The sequence below is a fragment of the Haliaeetus albicilla genome, chromosome 27 (genome assembly GCF_947461875.1).
Source record: "Haliaeetus albicilla chromosome 27, bHalAlb1.1, whole genome shotgun sequence".
Taxonomy (NCBI): domain Eukaryota; kingdom Metazoa; phylum Chordata; class Aves; order Accipitriformes; family Accipitridae; genus Haliaeetus; species Haliaeetus albicilla.
Window position 1 is genome coordinate 10,539,633 of NC_091509.1, and position 16,596 is coordinate 10,556,228.

At 60.0% G+C, this 16,596-nt stretch overlaps 1 protein-coding gene across 14 annotated transcripts in view; it reads right to left on the reverse strand.

Moving 5' to 3' along the window:
- Positions 1 to 2,867: 2,867 nt before the first annotated feature.
- ABLIM3 (actin binding LIM protein family member 3) overlaps positions 2,868 to 16,596 on the reverse strand; it is a 56,931-nt gene continuing 43,202 nt past the window's right edge. Inside the window, exons 7-23 of one of the 14 annotated variants that reach the window (XM_069773081.1) lie at positions 15,466 to 15,553; positions 14,018 to 14,076; positions 13,382 to 13,453; positions 12,815 to 12,970; positions 11,637 to 11,666; positions 10,928 to 11,057; positions 9,964 to 10,062; positions 8,481 to 8,531; positions 6,931 to 7,065; positions 6,610 to 6,674; positions 6,121 to 6,268; positions 5,384 to 5,413; positions 4,896 to 4,954; positions 4,339 to 4,399; positions 4,103 to 4,110; positions 3,453 to 3,533; positions 2,868 to 3,038 (exon numbers count right to left, since the gene is read on the reverse strand). In XM_069773081.1, the coding sequence (XP_069629182.1) occupies positions 2,925 to 3,038; positions 3,453 to 3,533; positions 4,103 to 4,110; positions 4,339 to 4,399; positions 4,896 to 4,954; positions 5,384 to 5,413; positions 6,121 to 6,268; positions 6,610 to 6,674; positions 6,931 to 7,065; positions 8,481 to 8,531; positions 9,964 to 10,062; positions 10,928 to 11,057; positions 11,637 to 11,666; positions 12,815 to 12,970; positions 13,382 to 13,453; positions 14,018 to 14,076; positions 15,466 to 15,553 (1,386 nt within the window). In that variant the 3' untranslated portion in view covers positions 2,868 to 2,924. Of the gene's footprint in view, positions 3,039 to 3,452; positions 3,534 to 3,626; positions 4,111 to 4,338; positions 4,400 to 4,895; positions 4,955 to 5,383; positions 5,414 to 6,120; positions 6,269 to 6,609; positions 6,675 to 6,930; positions 7,066 to 8,480; positions 8,532 to 9,963; positions 10,063 to 10,927; positions 11,058 to 11,636; positions 11,667 to 12,814; positions 12,971 to 13,381; positions 13,454 to 14,017; positions 14,077 to 15,465; positions 15,554 to 16,596 lie in introns of those variants that run through there. The other 13 variants (XM_069773067.1, XM_069773068.1, XM_069773069.1 and 10 more) reach the window with 13 other exon arrangements.

Sequence of the window (16,596 nt, forward strand, 5' to 3'; positions counted from 1 at the left end):
CCGTGGGGGTTGTTGGTTTGGGCGACTTCAGTTTGGGCAAAGATCCAGAACTGATTCCCCCCACCCAAATGCGCACCCAGTGAGCGAGCGCAGCTCCCCCTTACCGCCTCACTCCCTGCTCCCCCCCACCCAAACCCCTTCGTATCTGCTCCCTCCTGGTGTCCCTCACCTGCCCAGCCTCTCTCTGGCCATGGTGCTCACACCACCGTCACTGTCCCTCCCCAACAAAGACCTCAGGGGACACCGGGGCTTGGGACACGTGTGGGGTGTGCGAGGGAGCGTCCCGCGCGTGGAGAGCGTGTGGCAACAGGGGCAGTGACTCCTGGCACCCCCAGGAGAGTTTCTCCCAGCCTCAGGCCTGCAGCTGAGCCCTCCTCTGGGGCCAGCAGGCTGTGACAGAAATGTCATTCGGTTTCACACATACCTAGTTATCACTTGAGAAAGCGATAATTGAAATATTAGACGTGCACTAGCAACTGGCCTCGAGGGCTTCCCCATTTGGAGCACTCTTAGCCCAGGACAGCGCGGAGGCAGCAGCCCCTCTCGCACCCCCCTGTGCCCAGCTGGGAGCCAGCCCTGCCCCACTCCCCTCAGGCAGCTCCTGCCCTGATTCCGCTCCCTGCCTGGCTGGTGGTTGCTGGTCCCTCCCTTCTGGATTGAGCCCCATTTTTCTCTCGTAATGTGGGATCACCTCTGGGGCTCTGGTCGGGGCACAGGGAGCTCGCAGGCCAGGGCTGCCAATGCCACCACCCGCCGGGCTCCGGCTGCTTTGGGGCTGGGGCTTGTGAAGCAGCCAAATGAGAGTGTGGGCTCAGGCAGTGATGACTTCCAGGGCAGGTGCTAATGCCCCTGCCGCCGCTCGCTGGGTGCAGATGGGTGCTCTCTGCACACTTCAGGGCAATGGGAGCCCATGAGGGTCCCACGGGGTGTCTGATGCCCCTGACCGGCATTGGCCAGAGAGGCTTCCTTGGCTCTGCCTCAGTTTCGCCATCTTTGCCACGCAGGTAGTTGTGGGGAACAGTTAGTTATTGTGCATAAAAAGCTTTGAAAAGACTCCTGCTGTTGTGTTATTATTATTAACAATAATATCCTCCAGGCTTTATCATTGAAACTGCTGCTGGAGAGGGAAGTTTCTTATAGCCACAAATGGTTGAGCTTGATTTAGGGAGCTATAGTTTATCTGCATAAAATCATTATAAATAAAATTGGTTTATTTACTGCTGCACTAAAGCAGACAGGAGCAATTACCAGTGCAATATTGCCATCTCCACCTCAGCCCCCAGCCCCCTTCATACCGGCATAAAGCTCCTGGAGCTGTGGCTGCTGCTGATGGGAGATCTCCTGCCCCAAGCACCCTGCACCCTGGCAAACCCCTGCAAGGGGCCCCACATGTCTCTCCTGCCTCACACAGGAACCTGGTGACGGCTTTTTGGGCAACAAGCTGAGCAGGCTCAGCAGCCAGTGGTGGTGGTGCTGATGGCAGGGAGGGCATTTGATCCACCTGATGGGAGACACCAGGACAGGAGAGTTTCAAAGAGGACCAGAACAGGCAGAAGCAGAGCTGCCTGTGGCACAGTGAAGGTGACTGTCCCGTCAGAGGAACCCTGCTAACCCAGCTCTTGCAGAGGTGCCCTGAGGCTTGCTGACCTGTTTGGGACTGCTCAGTCCTGCGGTATGGCTGAAAATTGTGCCAGACAAGCAAATAGGAAACCAGAGCACCACAGACACCAAGAAAAGTGTTTGTATGGAAATAACCCTATTAGTTTCAAGAAAAAATAAGCAAAAGCAAAAAAAAAACCCCAAAAACCCAGTAGTCTGCAGTGGAGTGAATGCTGAACGGCCCTGGTAATGGCCTTCGCTCCTGGAGGCTTGCAGAGGTATTGATCTGGACTTCAGGCATCAGTGATGGGGTAATCCAGGAAAACTCCCATGAAAAGGTCCAGCAGTTAGTGGGACCGGCTTCCCAGCTCCCCCACTCTGGCCTTGCCACCAGCTCCCGGCCAGACTGGTCCCACTGCTGCTTGTGTGGGTGTCGAGACCCTGGAGCAGCAGGGCTGGGTGCTCCCACCATCTCTGGTAGGACCCCATGCACAGTGGCCCAGGACGGGACGGCAGCTCAGCTTGTCCGCTCCCGGGCCTTGTCCAGGCCCTGGACAAACCTGAACAGCAGCAAGAAACTGCACAGGGGAGGAGGTGGCTTTGGCTGTTTCATTTCAGAAGGGCTTGTTTTTGGGATGGCACTTTGGGAGGAAAAACTGGCTCTGTAGCAATACTAGGTTTGCAGGTAAAGCCAACAGCTCAGGACACACCGGGCCCAGGCTTGCACCTTGACCCGTGGGGGTGCACCCTGCTCCCCGTGGGGTTCCCACCACTTCTCCTCCTTGTCCCCTGCCCCAGGCTCTGTATTTCTGATCCTGAGGGTGAGCCTGAAGGTGACCCGAAGTGCATGGCCTTGTTAAAGGCAGGGAGGGCATTAAGGAGCCCATGGCGAGATCCCGCTTTCCTGCAATTGTACCCAGGGCCTTTTCCAACCCACAAGTAAATACACAGACCAGCTGAGCAGAACGGGATGGGACACCCCTATCCCACCCCCCATCCCAGGGCCCTGCTCTCCCCCAGCCCTGGGTGCTGTGGCTGCAGCAGGAGAATCCCCCCCACTCCGTAGGGCAGCACTGACAGACGCCAAGTGCTTCGGGGCACACGTGGCTTTAGCCCCTGGGAGAACCCAAGGATTGATACAGAATCAGGGTTGGAAAAGAAAAGGAAACAAAGAGCATAAAATGATCTGCAAGACTCCAGTTCACTCTCAGGGGTGCAGAGGGCGCCTCTGCCACATACAGCACCGAGAATCATACAGAGCTGCAATATAGAGATCTTTCTATGTATATATTTATAGGTATGTATATATTTATAGTGCACTGCATTTAAAACAGCCGGGCCTGCTTCTTCAGCTCGTTCCTCTTCCACAGGGCCAGGCGGTCGAACTCGGCGATGGTCATGCCGAAGATCTGGTAGAACTCCTCCTGGGAGAGGTGGCGCTGGGGAGAGACAGGATGCTGGGCCAGGGCTGGGGACCGTGGCCACCGTCCGGGGCCAATGGCCACCACACAGGCCGTATGGCTGCAGTGGGGTGGGAGGGCACGCAAGGGGGCCCGATGGCATCCCCTGCCTGGCTGGGTGCGATGGGGTGATACAACCCCCAGCAGCGCTCACTTGGGAGAGGGGGAGCACCCAGCACCCTCCTGCTCCTGCCAAACAAATTCATGCTGTGGGCATGGGGAACAGCTCTGCCAGGCCAGTGCAGCAGCAGGACCACCGTGACAGTGTGCTGGCACACGTGTGCTCCTGGAGAGCCCCTCGCAGTCCCACACTGCCTGCTGGGGCTAAGGGGACACCCCGCAGGATCGCATCCCTCTGAGGAGATTACCCGCCATGGAAAAGGCTCTCCTCACCTCTAACCGAGTCCTGTCCACGTCTTTGGGCAGCTGGTTCCTCCCCCTCGTCTTCACTAGGAGCAGCTCGTAGGGGTATATCTGCACAGGGACAGGAAGACCACGGGGTAGCTCCAGAGCCAGAAGAGGACAGTTGGGGCACACCTGGGAAGGAGGCCATGGGGGCCACCAGGGCAAAGCCTGCTCCTGCTGTATTTAGCAGGATTTGGGTGGCACAGCTGCCTCCAGGGCTTGGATGGGACAAGGCAAGGGGGGACTTGCTCTCAGGGTGATCCTAATCCACCTTGAATCACCTTGGTGGCTCTGGAATAGCCTGCTCACTCTGTGAAACCAGGAGCGACCCAGGGAAGAGTGTGAGTAGGGGACCACCAGCACAACCACCCTTCTCTGTTCCCCACCCAGGAGACAATTCTGTTTGGCCAAGTGCTTGGGACCCTGGCAGGAGGGGAAGGACTCTGGTCCGAGCCCCACCGTCCCAGGACGGGGCTGTCAGGTGAAGGATGGAGGGGTATGAAGGTAGGGCATTGTGGGCAGAGGGCAAAGCTTCCTCCTGAAGGGCCTGGGGACACAGGGACACGTCTCTGGGACTCCCTCTGGGTGGTACTTGCACCTCCGGCTGGCAGCTGCTCCTTGGAGCAGGAGCATCTTACCTTGTACTCTGTGGGGAGAGAGAAAAGACAAGAGAGACATGAGCCACGCTGACCCCTCTGCTGCCAGGATCCTCCCCCCAGGGCTGTGGGGACCCCCGCTTGTCTCCCAACTTCTCCCCCCAGCCTGGGCCTCATTTTCCATTTCTGCCTGTGGTGGGGTAGGCAGCCACACGGCTTCTGGCTCCATGCCTACAGGGTCCCCTGCCCACGCTGCTCCTCAGCCCGCGGCACTTTACCTCGCATCCCCCAGTTGACGGCATTCGTGCTGTCGTAGTGGAAAAGCTCAGCACTGGGAGGCTGCAGGAGGGATACAGGGAGGGAGGAGTAAGAGGGGGTCCCATCCAGACGCTCAGCATGGCACCCACCCACCCCAAAGCAGGACCCACTCCCTACACCTGGCAGTGGGGAAACTGAGGCACGAGGAGGTGAACTAACAAGTACAGGTCACACAGAGGGAGGACCAGGTCTCCTGACCCCCAGCAATTGCTACCGCAGGGTATAAAGCAAAGCTCTCATCCTGGGAAGCAAGACCAGGGTCCCTCTGAAATGTGCCCTGCAGGACATTCAGGGCAGGTACCTCTGTCCTGCAGCGCCTGGACAGGGAACTTTGGTCCCTAATAAGGGTCATTTTGGATTGGTGCAGACCAGCAGTGACAGCAGGCGTGCAAAGAAGCAGGGAGCAGGACACCCTAGTCATGAAAGGAGGGCACCGGGGGCTTTGAGGAGCCTGGGGAGAATGATGAAGGGTGCAGAGATGCCTGGCAGCAGCAGGATGGAGGCAGGAGGCACTTACCCTGTGCAGCCCGTTCCTCCTGTAGGCAGGAAGGGAGGCCGATTTAGAAATGAGGGGATCTGCAAAGAAGCCACCAAGGTGCATAAGGGAAAAAGCAGGGGTGAGCCCCACATTGCAGCCACCCTACCCCTCTGCTCCCACATCGCTACCCAGCTCCACATTCACCCAGCTCTGTCTCCTTCCAGCTCCGACTCATTTCCAGCCTGGCTTCCTCCTGCGCTGATACTCCTCTCCCCAAAATCCCTTTTCCATGGCAGTCCTCCCACCTCACCCTTCAGCGCAACACAATCTCTGTTTCTCTGATTTGTCCTCTCCCGGTGCTGCCACCAGCTCTGCCCTGGTTCAGCTCTACCCTGGCCCAGCCTTTCAAGGGCACCTTCTTCTCTCCCCTTCTTCCCTCCCTGGTCCCAGCCTCTCCTCCAGCTCAGGCTCTGGACCCCACAGCCACGTGGGCTGAGCTGCAGAGGGCTGCAGGCTCACACACTCACCGCTGTCGGCCAGGTAGTGTGTCCGGGGAGCTGCAAGGAGAGCAGAGCCGGGTGTCAGGGAGGACCGAGCGCCCCACGCCATGCAGAGCTGCCTTGGGGCATGCGGGTCCTCCTTGGGGCTCCCGGGAGCCCAGCAGGGCTGAGGGGCTCCCTGACCACCTCTGAAGAGCCCCAGCTCCGTGAGGGCAGATGTGCCATGAGGAAAGAAGGCACAGAGCATGCAGGGGCATCTGTGCTGCCAGGGTCCCCAGTGCCCCTAGCCCCCCCTGCAGCCCCGAAGGGAGAGGGGCTGGGTGCCCTGGGTGCTGTGCAGTGAGAGCAGCGCAAGCAAGGAAGGCGACTCTGGGGCCAGTCAGCAGGTCTGGGGTGCCAGAAGGTCCCAGATATGCCATTAACGAGGAGGTACGCACACAGCGAGTCCAAAACAGGTCAGAGCAAACCCAGCGCTGTGCTGTGAGATTCCCAAGGGACCCTTCAACCACCCCATGAGGCACTTCACCAGGCTGCCGGGACAGACTGCAACACCCGCCAGGCAATGCCCCATCCCAGCCGGAGCACAGGGAATGGATGGAGCCCTCCAGAGAGGAAAAGAGCCTCCCAAGTCCAACTCTGGTGCCCAGCACCTCTCCCACCACCCCTTCCCAGTCCCCTGTTCTTCTCTCTCCACCCCAGCAAACTTCCCAGAGGGGCTGGGGCTGTGCCAGGTGGGATGGACAGATGGACAGGGTTGTCCTTACAGCCATTGAGGGAGCCCTCGTAGCCAGCTGTGTGCAGGGCTTCTCTGCTGCTGGCCGAGCTGCGAGGGGGTGTCCAGGGGTCTGCGTAGGAGTTGGACCGAGCCTTCATCTCCTCCCTCAGGATCAGCCTGCCGATGCCGCTCTGGATCTGGGCGGGGGGGAAAAGCCACTTTGCACCCCTCCTTTCCCTGCCTGGCCCTCGCTGACCGCTGGCACATCGTGGCAGGGCACGGCATCTCCCATCTGCTCCCCCGTCCCTGGGGACGAGGTACTGGGCTGGGGTGCCTCGGCAAGGGGGTGCACTCCCCCTCCTTCAGACCACATGTTGGGGGTGGCCAAGGTGGAAGAGATGGCAGATGGCAGCAGGGATGCTGGTGGCCCCTTCTTGGGTGACGGAGCTGGGCTAGGCCTCCTCCCCAAAGCCGACCACCACGGGGACAGCTTGCTGCTGCTCTCCTCTGCCAGGCTGCGGGCAGGGAGATCACTCACCTTGTGCATGCCTCGGTCATACCCGTCCTCCTCGCCTCCTGACGAGAACCTCCGGGCCCGGGGGGCTGCAAGGAGAGAGGTGGCGGGGGGGGGTCAGATGGGCATGAAGGTGGAGACAGGTAGGGAGGAGACAGTCCCCAGTTGTATGGGGTCCCAAGGGCTGCCAGGATTTTGGGGTCACTTTGGCAGGTATCTCAGCCCAACCCCACTTTTGTGTCCAGACCCAACGGGGGAGCAGGGGAGTGTTACCTCCCAGGGAATGGCTGGGTTTGGGGGCAGGAATGGGTTTCCCTTTCCCCCAGCCCAATGGGGGACTGTTACCTTTGGGGGAGCCTTGGAAGGACCAGTACTCTGACTCAGAGTGGTAGTATGGGTCCGGGGAGTAGGCAGGGCTATACTTAGATGACTGTGCGATGTCTTCGCTGGTTTTGCTTTTCGTGGCTGCAGGGAGGTTGTCTGCAAAAGGAGCAGGCAGAGCTGTAAGGAGGACTCGGAGTCCCACCAGCAGGACTTGCAAAGATCCACCCTGGGTTGAAGGCAAATCCTCTTCCCTCCCGTCTCCCCAGTGGCCACCAGCAATTTTTGTCTGGGACAACATGGAACAGAGCTGAGAATAATCCATTTTCAAACTGCTGACACCTCCTGGAGACAAGGGTGCAGAAGCAGACAGTGGGGACAGTGAAAAGCAGAGGGGCTGTCACTGATGTGGCTGGAAAGGGACCCGAATGGCTCATAGCCCACAGCACCACGACAAGCTCTGGCTCCTGCATAGCGCTCACCCCAGCCCCAGTACCACCAGTGCCACCAACCTCCCCGTGCCCCTGTACCCCAGGCTGTCCCATCACCCGGAGGGCTATAACCGCACAGGTGGGAAGGTATGGAGGAAGGCTGAGATCCAGCAGGGAAAGGGCTCTCGGTGGGTTACTGCCAGGGAAGGCAGCAGTGGGCTGTGTAGCAGGAGCGAGGAGCAGAGAATTGACCCCAGCAGCTCCGGCTCTGGCAGGGCCACACACAGGGCTCTGCTCAGGCTGGGGACTGAGCCTCGACAGCACACATGAAAAACCCAAGGGTGAGCCCTGCTCCTTTCCCCGAGAGGCCAGGAGGCTCGCAGGGGAAGGAGCGCCAAGGACAGACGTTGTGGCAGAGCCATCCCACCACCTCAGGCGCAGGGGACCCTGCCAACAGCAGCTACTTACAGCAGCAGGTGCAGCCAGCAGCAGAGCAGTGGGAGTTGGGCAGGTGGGAAGGGAGAGCCCAGGGAGAGAGAAGAGACACAGTTACTGCTCGGGGGGAGCTGCTGTCCCTCTACATGCAGAAGCAAGCAGGGACAGTGCAAGCCAGCCCCGCTGAGAGACACCAAAGACCCCTGTGCCTCCTCCCCACCCCTCAACAGCCCCCCACGCCTGTTTCACCCTGGAGCATCCATCCAGGATGGGCTGTGATTTTTTTCTCCAGGGCTCCACGTGAAACTGCAAATTACCTTCTTCATCCCTTTCCCAAGGCTGCTCTGGCTCCTGGTATCAGCAAACAACGGCCACCCTTGTACCCTCTGCCACCCCTCCATGGCGTTGCTTCCCCTCCCACAGCTATCCCTGGCTCCAGCACCACTGACAGCCTTCTCCTCCATCCCTCGCGAGAGGGATGAGGTCCAGAGCTGCCTTTTTCTAGCACCGAACCCTGCACTCTGCTGCCCGGAGGGGAATCAGGAGCATCAGCCCACCAAAGCCCAGCACCCCAACATCTCGCCTTGATGCCTGCTCCCATCTCCCACCCTGCCCCTAAACGTGACTCAGCCAGACCAAGTCCCACACTGGTACCCTGCCCTGCGTCCCCCACAGAGCGGAGCCCGGTGCACGGCAGGCAGACCGTACCGTGTCGCTTATAGATGGGCGGTTTCCGGTAGATGTTACTCTCGCCGGCAGCTGGTGGAAGAAGAAAGAAAGGGAAGAAAGAAGGAAAGAAGGGAGGAAGGGAAGGTCAGCATGGGTGTGCTCAGCGCGGACAGGACAGAGGTCCTGCAGGAGACGCTACCCCTATGCCACGCTTCCATCACACAACTGCCTCCGGGTCCACGTGTCCCACGGGAGCGCAGCACCGGGCCAGGCCCAGGCGGGCTCTGGGACGGGCAGCAGGAGCACGGTCCCGGGGCTGCCCTCGGCAGCGGTGTGCACGGAGAACATGCAGTGAGCGCCCCAGCATCAGCATGCACCACGGGGCGGCGGGCGCTGCCAGCCCCGGGAGGGAGCGGCACAGCCAGGAACCACCGGCCGCCCCTGCCAGCCGGCAGCAATGCACCACGGCTCACGCTGGTGTGGTTTCTCAGGGGTGCCAGCACCTGCGAGAACCGCCTGCGAGCTAACTGGGGCGAAACAACATCAGCCAAAGCCTCTTTCCGCAGCAGAGAGAGAAAAGAGCGAGCTGGGAGGGAAAGCGAACTGGAGCCTGGTGCTGAGAGCTACAGCCCCCGCGCAGGGGCCAGGCAGCGGAGCTGGCGGAGCAGGGAGGGGGCCATCCATAAACCACCGACCGTCAGCGGGAGGGCAGGGCAGGCAGCGGGGCCAAGCCCTGGCAGGGATGGGATGGGATGGGATGGGAGCAGGGGACATGGTGGGGAGCCGCTGGGTGTCCTCACAGTGCTGTCCCAGGACATCAGCTGTACGTTGTGGAGGGTTCCACACTTTGGAGGACAAGGGCAGCGGGAGATGCCTACGGCTGAGCAGGGTGGTCTGGGGCTCTGGCCCCCCTGCAAGTGCTGAAGGATGGATGGGCAGCTCTGCCTGCTTCCCTCCCCACTCTCCCTTTCTGCCCACTCCGTCCCCATCCCCATGGGCTCTGCGTGGCCGGGAGCGGGTGGTGGCCCTTACCTGGTGGCCCCCTGCAATCCCTGCAGAAGGGGAGCAGGCATCTGGCAAGCCCAGAAGACTCTGGGGGGAGGGAGCAGCGGGCCCTAGGGGGAGTATAAAATAGTCATCTGTAGCGGATGGGTGCGGAAAGGCCTCCGGCAGACACGCTTCGGCTCGTGATCCTGGGGTGGGAGGCAGGGGAGGGGGCAGGCTCTCTGCAGGGGACTCATCTTTGTGTGGTGGGTGGAGGAAGGTCAGGGAAGAGGGAGAAGAGGGACATTGCAAGGATCAAGCAGACTGGGCAGCTCTGGGATGTCCGGGTGGTGATGGGGAGGGAGGAGGGTTCAAGCTGCAGGTCCTGTTTATGGATGGCCTCTACCAGGGGTAGATCCTGCTGCCAGCTGGCTCTAGGCAGGCGGCGGAGCTATGCATGCGACACAGGGGGGACGGCACATGCGGGCATGCCACAGACACGGCGCTTCCCTGGGGACCGGGGCGCTCCAGAGCCTACCTGGGATGTGGAAATGCTTGGGTGCTTGGTATGAGGTTGGTGTGGAGGACCTCACATCTAACTGGCTATAGTAGGGGGAGCTGCGCCCGCTCTCGGTGCCTACGCGGTGCCGAGCAGAAGCAGCCATAAGTGACCGAGAGAGAGAACAAGAGGCAGAAGAAAATGGGTGTTAAATGCAGTGGTGTTAGAAGAGCGGGGGGCGATGGGGACGTGCGCCTGGCTGTGGTCCAGGATGGGGTGTGATGGAGCAAGGGGAGATTTCCCGCATCTCCAGAGGAAGGCGGGATGCAGAGGAAACCCCACGTGTGGGTGCTGTTACAGGGCAGCAGGCTGCCCCACCGCTGGTGAGAGGAAAGCCGAGCGTGCTGCAGAGGCAAACGGTGACGAGCCCGTGGTGGTGCAGCGTAGGGGGTAGCTCAGGGAATGTGGGATCTCCAGACTTACTGACCTTGGATTTTCCCAGTCGTTCCTCCCCAGCTCCGAAGGACAGGAGACATGGCACGGACACACTCTGCTTCTCCCCGACATGCTCCAGGGCATGCACACGTGTGTGTGTGTAAGGACCCCCTTTACAGCACTGGCTGGGCACAAGCACTCTCGTGCACACCCCTCCCAGAGCTACCAAGCCAGCTGTGGCGTCTTTACTGGACCTGAGGGGTCACCTCCCTCCCCACCATATCCTCCATGAGCCCCAACTCTGGTCTGAGCCAGGGCAAAGCCCCCTCAGCCTCTCCTCTCTGTTCGCAAGACAAGAGTCGGGGGAACACAGCACACAGCAAAGCTGGTCACTGCCCGGCAACTCTTGCTGCTGTCAGCCCCCCACGGACCCCCCCAGGCCTCCTGCCTGCTTGCCAGAGGAGGGACCACTGAGGTCCCCTGGGAGAAGCAGGGGACAGTTTGGTGACCCCACTCCCGTTGGGGGTCTAAGCTTAGCCTAGCCTGGAGTTGCAGCTGAAATCCTCACCTGAACGGTAGAAATGGTGGGGGGACCTTGGGATGGTGGGGGACATGCCCTGGCGGCTGTAGGTGGGGGAGTCAATGTAGCCAGGGCTGGAGGCTCGCCTCTGCCGCATGTCAAAGCTCTCGTAGATGTCCTGGGGATGGCGAAAGGCATGGAAAGAAGCAGGGTTAGAGCTGGCAGGATGAGGGACAAGGCAGGTCAGTGCCTCGGCCGCCCTGTGAGGAGGTGTCCCATGGATGGGGGTTCCCATGCTTGTGGCAGCCCAGGAGGGTGCATGCTTTGCGGTGTGACATGCAGGGCAGCGTGCATGTCCTCCACAGCTGGAGGGGTCCCCAGGCTGCTCTGCCTCCCTGCTGCCGAAATGCAGGCAGCAAAGCCCAGGGTTTGGGACCAGGTGACAGTGTCTGTCAAGAGGCTTTCATCCCCTTGCCTAGAGATAGTCTCCTTCCCCTGTGCTTGTTGCCAATTACTGGTGTCCCCCTCCACTCTGGGTGGCACTCTGGGTCCACTCTGCCAGGGAGGATTTGCTTGCTGCTAATCCCCGGGGCCCTGAAGGACAGGACCCTCCTGGACAGGGTCCCCTGTCTCCCACCACATCACGGCAGCACCCAGGTGGGGGGACGTTCAGCAGAGCCCCAGTGGTCCCTGGGCAAAGGGACGCCCTGTGGGGGCAGCAGGTGACAGAACCCCCGGTGCCTGCCGGGGGCATTACCTGTGAATATGGGGAGAGGGTCCCCAGGGACTGGAAGCGGCAGGAGGCAAAGTGGGGGGGGGGAAGAGACAGAGAGAGAGACAGCACACAGTTAAGGAGAGCAGTGACAGACTGAGGTCCCACAGCAGCCCGTTTTCCCCATGTTACAGCCTCATCACAGCTGCCAGGCAGTGAGGGTGGCTGGTGGCACAGCCAGAGCCCAACTACGGCAGGACGCAGGGCAGGGAGCCCCCAGCCAGGAGGGGAGCTGGAGCAAGGATGGCACCTCCTGAATCGGCAGCCTGCACCCCTTCTCAGAGACCTCGGTGGAGTGGCTGCAAGGGGGGGGAAGGCAGTTGCTGGCCCCACGGTGGGCCATGGCCATGCTGCCTGCACCATCACCGGGTGGGCTGGAGGAAACCAGACTTGTGACAAGCCTTGGGACTCGAGATGTAAGAGACGCTGCTGGTGGCCATTACAAAGTCCTCTTCCAGGATGACCTCAGGTCCCCCATCTCTGTGTGAGCTGCTCAGACGCTCTTCTTCCATGGACTTACTGAATTCATCCAGCAGCCCCAGCCTGCCTGGGGGAGTGGGACAGGGCAATCCCATGCCATGTGCTGCTTGGGCATCATCTCATCACATGCTTGCAAAAACTGCACTGACCAAGCCCCCTTCCCCTGGCTGTGGGGCCAGCACCCAACAGGAGCAGCCCTGCCATGCCAGGGCTGGGTGGCCAGGAGGATTGCTTGCCAGGGGCCAGGCTTTGGCCTGAACCTGCTGTCTGTCTGTCCCTCCACCCTGGAGGGATGCACGTGTGCTGCATGCCCTCCTCCTCTCCTGCAGGCTGCGATGGGTGAGCTCTCTGCCACATCACTCCCAAGGGTGACGTCTCCTCCTGCGCAGCGCTGTCTGTCCCTGCACATCGGGTCTGTGGCACAGTGTGGGCAGGGCGCTGCCATCAGCTGATAAGGTCACTGGTTTCTTTCTTACTCTACAGCACCACCACCAAGATTTCCCTTCCAGCCCAGGCCCTCTTTCCAGTGACAGGGAGCCTCTGGGAGAGGTCTTACCCCTGCTCCTGCCTCCCTGCAGCATTCCCACTGGAGTGAGCAAACCCACATGAAGTTTTTCCCATTGCCCCGAATCAGGGCCCGGGTCCCTGTGCAGCCCGGCATTTGGCATATCGAGACTCAGTACCTCCCCATAGCTATATCTTTCCAGCGTCTCATCCGACGTGTATCTGTGATAGGGCTCGTAGGAAATGAGGTCAGGACGCTGCACTTCATAGATGGCTTTAATCTTGGGAAGAGCTGCCAGGTCTTTGTAATTAAGGATCTCATTATCCACTTTAGCCTAGGGAGAGGGAGAGACAGACAGAGAGACGGAAAGGAAGAGGAGGAGAGAAGGAAGGGAAGGTTGGAGCGCACAGTGTGGAGCCAGCACAGAGCAGACAGAGCCCACCTCACCCCAGCAGCAGGAAGAGGTAAGAGGAGATGCCTGAGAGGCAGCAGAGGGAAAGGGCAGAGGAGCTGGGAGGGTGGGACTGTGCCCCTCTGAGCGCTCCTGGTCTGTGCCAATGGCACTGGCAGCACGGCATGCTTCTGCGGCAAGGGTGCATGGCTTGTCTGTGCTGTCCCCGAAAGCTGGGCTCATCCCTTGGGAGATGCCTCACAGTGCAGAACAACACTGGGAAATGCTGCGCCCTTCCCTGGGGCTGGAGCATCTGTCCTGCCCTGCGCTGAGGAGGGCCAGAGCTGTACTTACGCAGATGACACGGTTCGGGGAGCCGATGCTGGAACCGGGGGGCGAGATGGAGGTTTCTGACGTCCTTCTGTGCTGTGGAGGCAGAAAAGCGGAGGACACGTGAGAGCATGGTGAGGAGGGACCCACAATGCTGGGTGCAGCAAGTAAATTGTTGGTTTTGGGGCTGAATTTCACTCAAGGTCCAGTTCCTCTGCCCTTTCATCCACTTGCTGCCGGTGCCCATGGCCGTTGCAGGCCACCCTGCTGTCCAGCTTTGCACTCTGGCCTCTCTCAGGGCCAGATCTGGAGTCAGGCGAGTGGCCTGGCAAGACCCAGCAGGCAGCTCTCCCCGTGGCCAGCTGGGTGCAGAGAGGGAGCAACAGCTCAAGGGGTGCGGGGGGGTTGGTTGAGGGGACTTCTGTGCCCCCTCCCCGCCTGTGGCATGGGCTGATGCCAGCCAGGAGGCAGGTCCCCACTAACAGCCTCGGCCACAGCCACCCACTGTCCTCTGGGCAGCGGGGACAGAGCTCGTGCCAGCCTCGGGAAGCTACCCCGGGCTTGGACACCGCCACAACGGTTCACCTCCAGCAGGGACTCGGGGGCAACATCACCTGAGACGTGCCACCTCTCGGAGATGACCCTCACCCTGCTGCCTACCTTTAGCTTCTTCTCTGCTCTGGCCGCCTGCTTGCAGATGGGGTGCCACACTTCGGAGCCTGAAACGCAGCAAAAGGGAAAGCGTTTCAGCTCACCCCTGCTGCTAGGGATCGTCCAGCTCCCCCTGCCATGGGGGAGTCCCGTCCTGTCCCTGCCACCTCCAGCACTGACTTGCAGTCCACAGTGCCCCGGGGGGGACATGTCAGTGCTCTCCGCAGCAGCAGCCGCATTGAGCAACTGGTGTTATAGGAGTGCAACCCCTGCATGCTGGGGCAGCAGCTCCTGGGGGGCCCTGCAGGGGCACAAGGTAGGAACCAGAGTCTCTCCATGGGGAGCAGAGCAGGAGGGAGGCAGCGAGCCCCGAGGATGCAGAGGGAGGTCACCTGCTGGGTCCCACCAGCTTTCCTGGGCGCCTTCTCCACTACAGCGCAGCCACAGGCACGTGCCCCATGGGGCAGCGGGGACTGGTGTCCCTACTAAGAAACGAAACGGCTCCCAAGCACCGAGATGTAGTGGCCAACACTACTAAACTGTGACAGCAAACCCAGGTGTGGTTTTGGTGCAGCCCAACCAGTGCTTAGCCAGGCAGCTCCTGCTGGTTAAACCCGGGGTAACAGTGAGCCCAGGGCATCCACAGCCCCTCGCACACCCTCTGGGCTGGAACCAGCAAAGCCACTGAGCTTTGCCCAGGTGTGCCCAGGGATGGATGCTGAGCACACCCATCCTGCTGTGCATGACAGGGCCTTACTAAGACCCCCACTCTCGCTCTCTCAGTGCACAATTCCGCTTTGCCACCCATGGGATTAGTGAGACAGGGTGACAGGCAAGCACAGGTTACTGACAGAAAACAAACCCTCCCTCTGCGCTGGAAATAGTCCCTAAGGCAGCTCCAGGCAGGGATGAGCTCCTGCCAAAACCAAGCCCAAACCATCCAGCTGTGCCAAGTGAAAGCCTTACCCCTCCGGTGCTGGTCGCAGCATAACCCAGACAGGGGGAGTTGGGGGTGGTGGGGAAGGGGTCCTGGACCACCCTTCCCTAGGGTTGGGGAGAGCAGGGAGCCAGGCACCCAGCACCTATCCCAGCCTCTATTCACTGGGTGCAGGCCAGGGACACATCCAGGCATGCCCGGCAGCACTTCCCAGCTGCGCAGGGAGACTCCCAGTGAGCAAAAAGCTGCCGATGACGAACAAAGTCTCCTCCAGCTCATCAGCAGGGAAGGTTTCATGCAGAGAAATGATTGCCACATGGCCCAGGAAGAGCGCAAGGGCTGGGGAGCAGCAGAGAAAGGGTCTCTGGCATTGCTGCACAGAGATGCCCTTTTGGCACCGATTGCCCTAAGGGCCTGAACCCCAAACGCCCCCACAGCCCCCACATCTCCGCACAGCCACGCTGGTCCATGCCCTGACATGGGGCAGGGGAGTCCCTCCTCAATGCAGCGGGATCCCTACCTGTGAGGTACATCTCCTCTCCTTCCGTGAACATCTGGTGGCAGCGGACACATCTGGCACAGGTGGGGTGGTAGTGCTTCCCTCCTGCCTGCAAGGACAAGCAGAGAAGAGAGGCCCCTGAGCAAGGCAGGACATGGTGACCTGCTTGTGTCCCTGAGGGCAAGTGGCCCTGGCATCACTTGCTGCTGCAGACAACAACAAGGTGAATGGGGCAAAACTGCCCCCGGAGGCCTCGGAGACTGCCATAACACATGGAGAAAACCAGAGACCATTTCATCACTAATGCTTCTCACTTGCTGGACTACAAGTCAGACTGGGAACCTTCTGCTCTCCTTGAACTGTCCAGCACACAGGAAAGCAGAGCCAGGAGGTCCCAAACCCCCAAGGAAGGTACCCCTACAAACCTCACCCCTAATAAATTGTCCTTGCACTCTGGAAATAACTGAGACCCTCTGCAGTAACACTCAGCCAAGCAGCCATGCTTTGCACCAGCTCCTTTCCTCTATAGCTTTGAAGAGAAACAGCAAATTTGGCCCAAGATGTCGCAGCAGGGAAGCAATAAAAGGAGAAGGGCCCCAAAGATAAATCTCGCAAAGCACAGGCTTCCTTTTGCTGTCAAACCCTCCCTGGCTACCATCGCCAGCCCCTCTCCCTCAAGAAACTTTTCTCCTTCTGTGAAGCCATGCCCAAACTTCAGCTCTAGTGACATGCTATTCCCCAGCTGAGCGGGAGCTGGGCTGCTCCCTGTGCTCTTTGACAGGGATAATAGCTTTAATTGGTAGCTTGTTTCCTCTCAAAGTGTCTGCTAGCATTTCAATTACAGGCTCATTTTCTGGTCTGGGAGCTGGGAGGCAGGAACTGCTCAGGGCAGGAGGAATCTGGGCTGTGCTGTTAGAGCTCGACCCCAAAGGACTTTTTACTCCCATAATAATCCAAGAGAAGAGGAAGGATAATTTAAGGCAGCAGAGGGAAGACGAGGCTCTTGCTGACAAAGAAGGGGGTTATGACAGACGGGGCTGCAGCCGGTTTGAAACAGAGAGGATCAACAGGAAACTTTGCTGTGAGGATAACTGAGAATCTGCCAGTTGGTTGCCCATAAAAACCAACCTGGAATTCAATGTCCTTGGGATG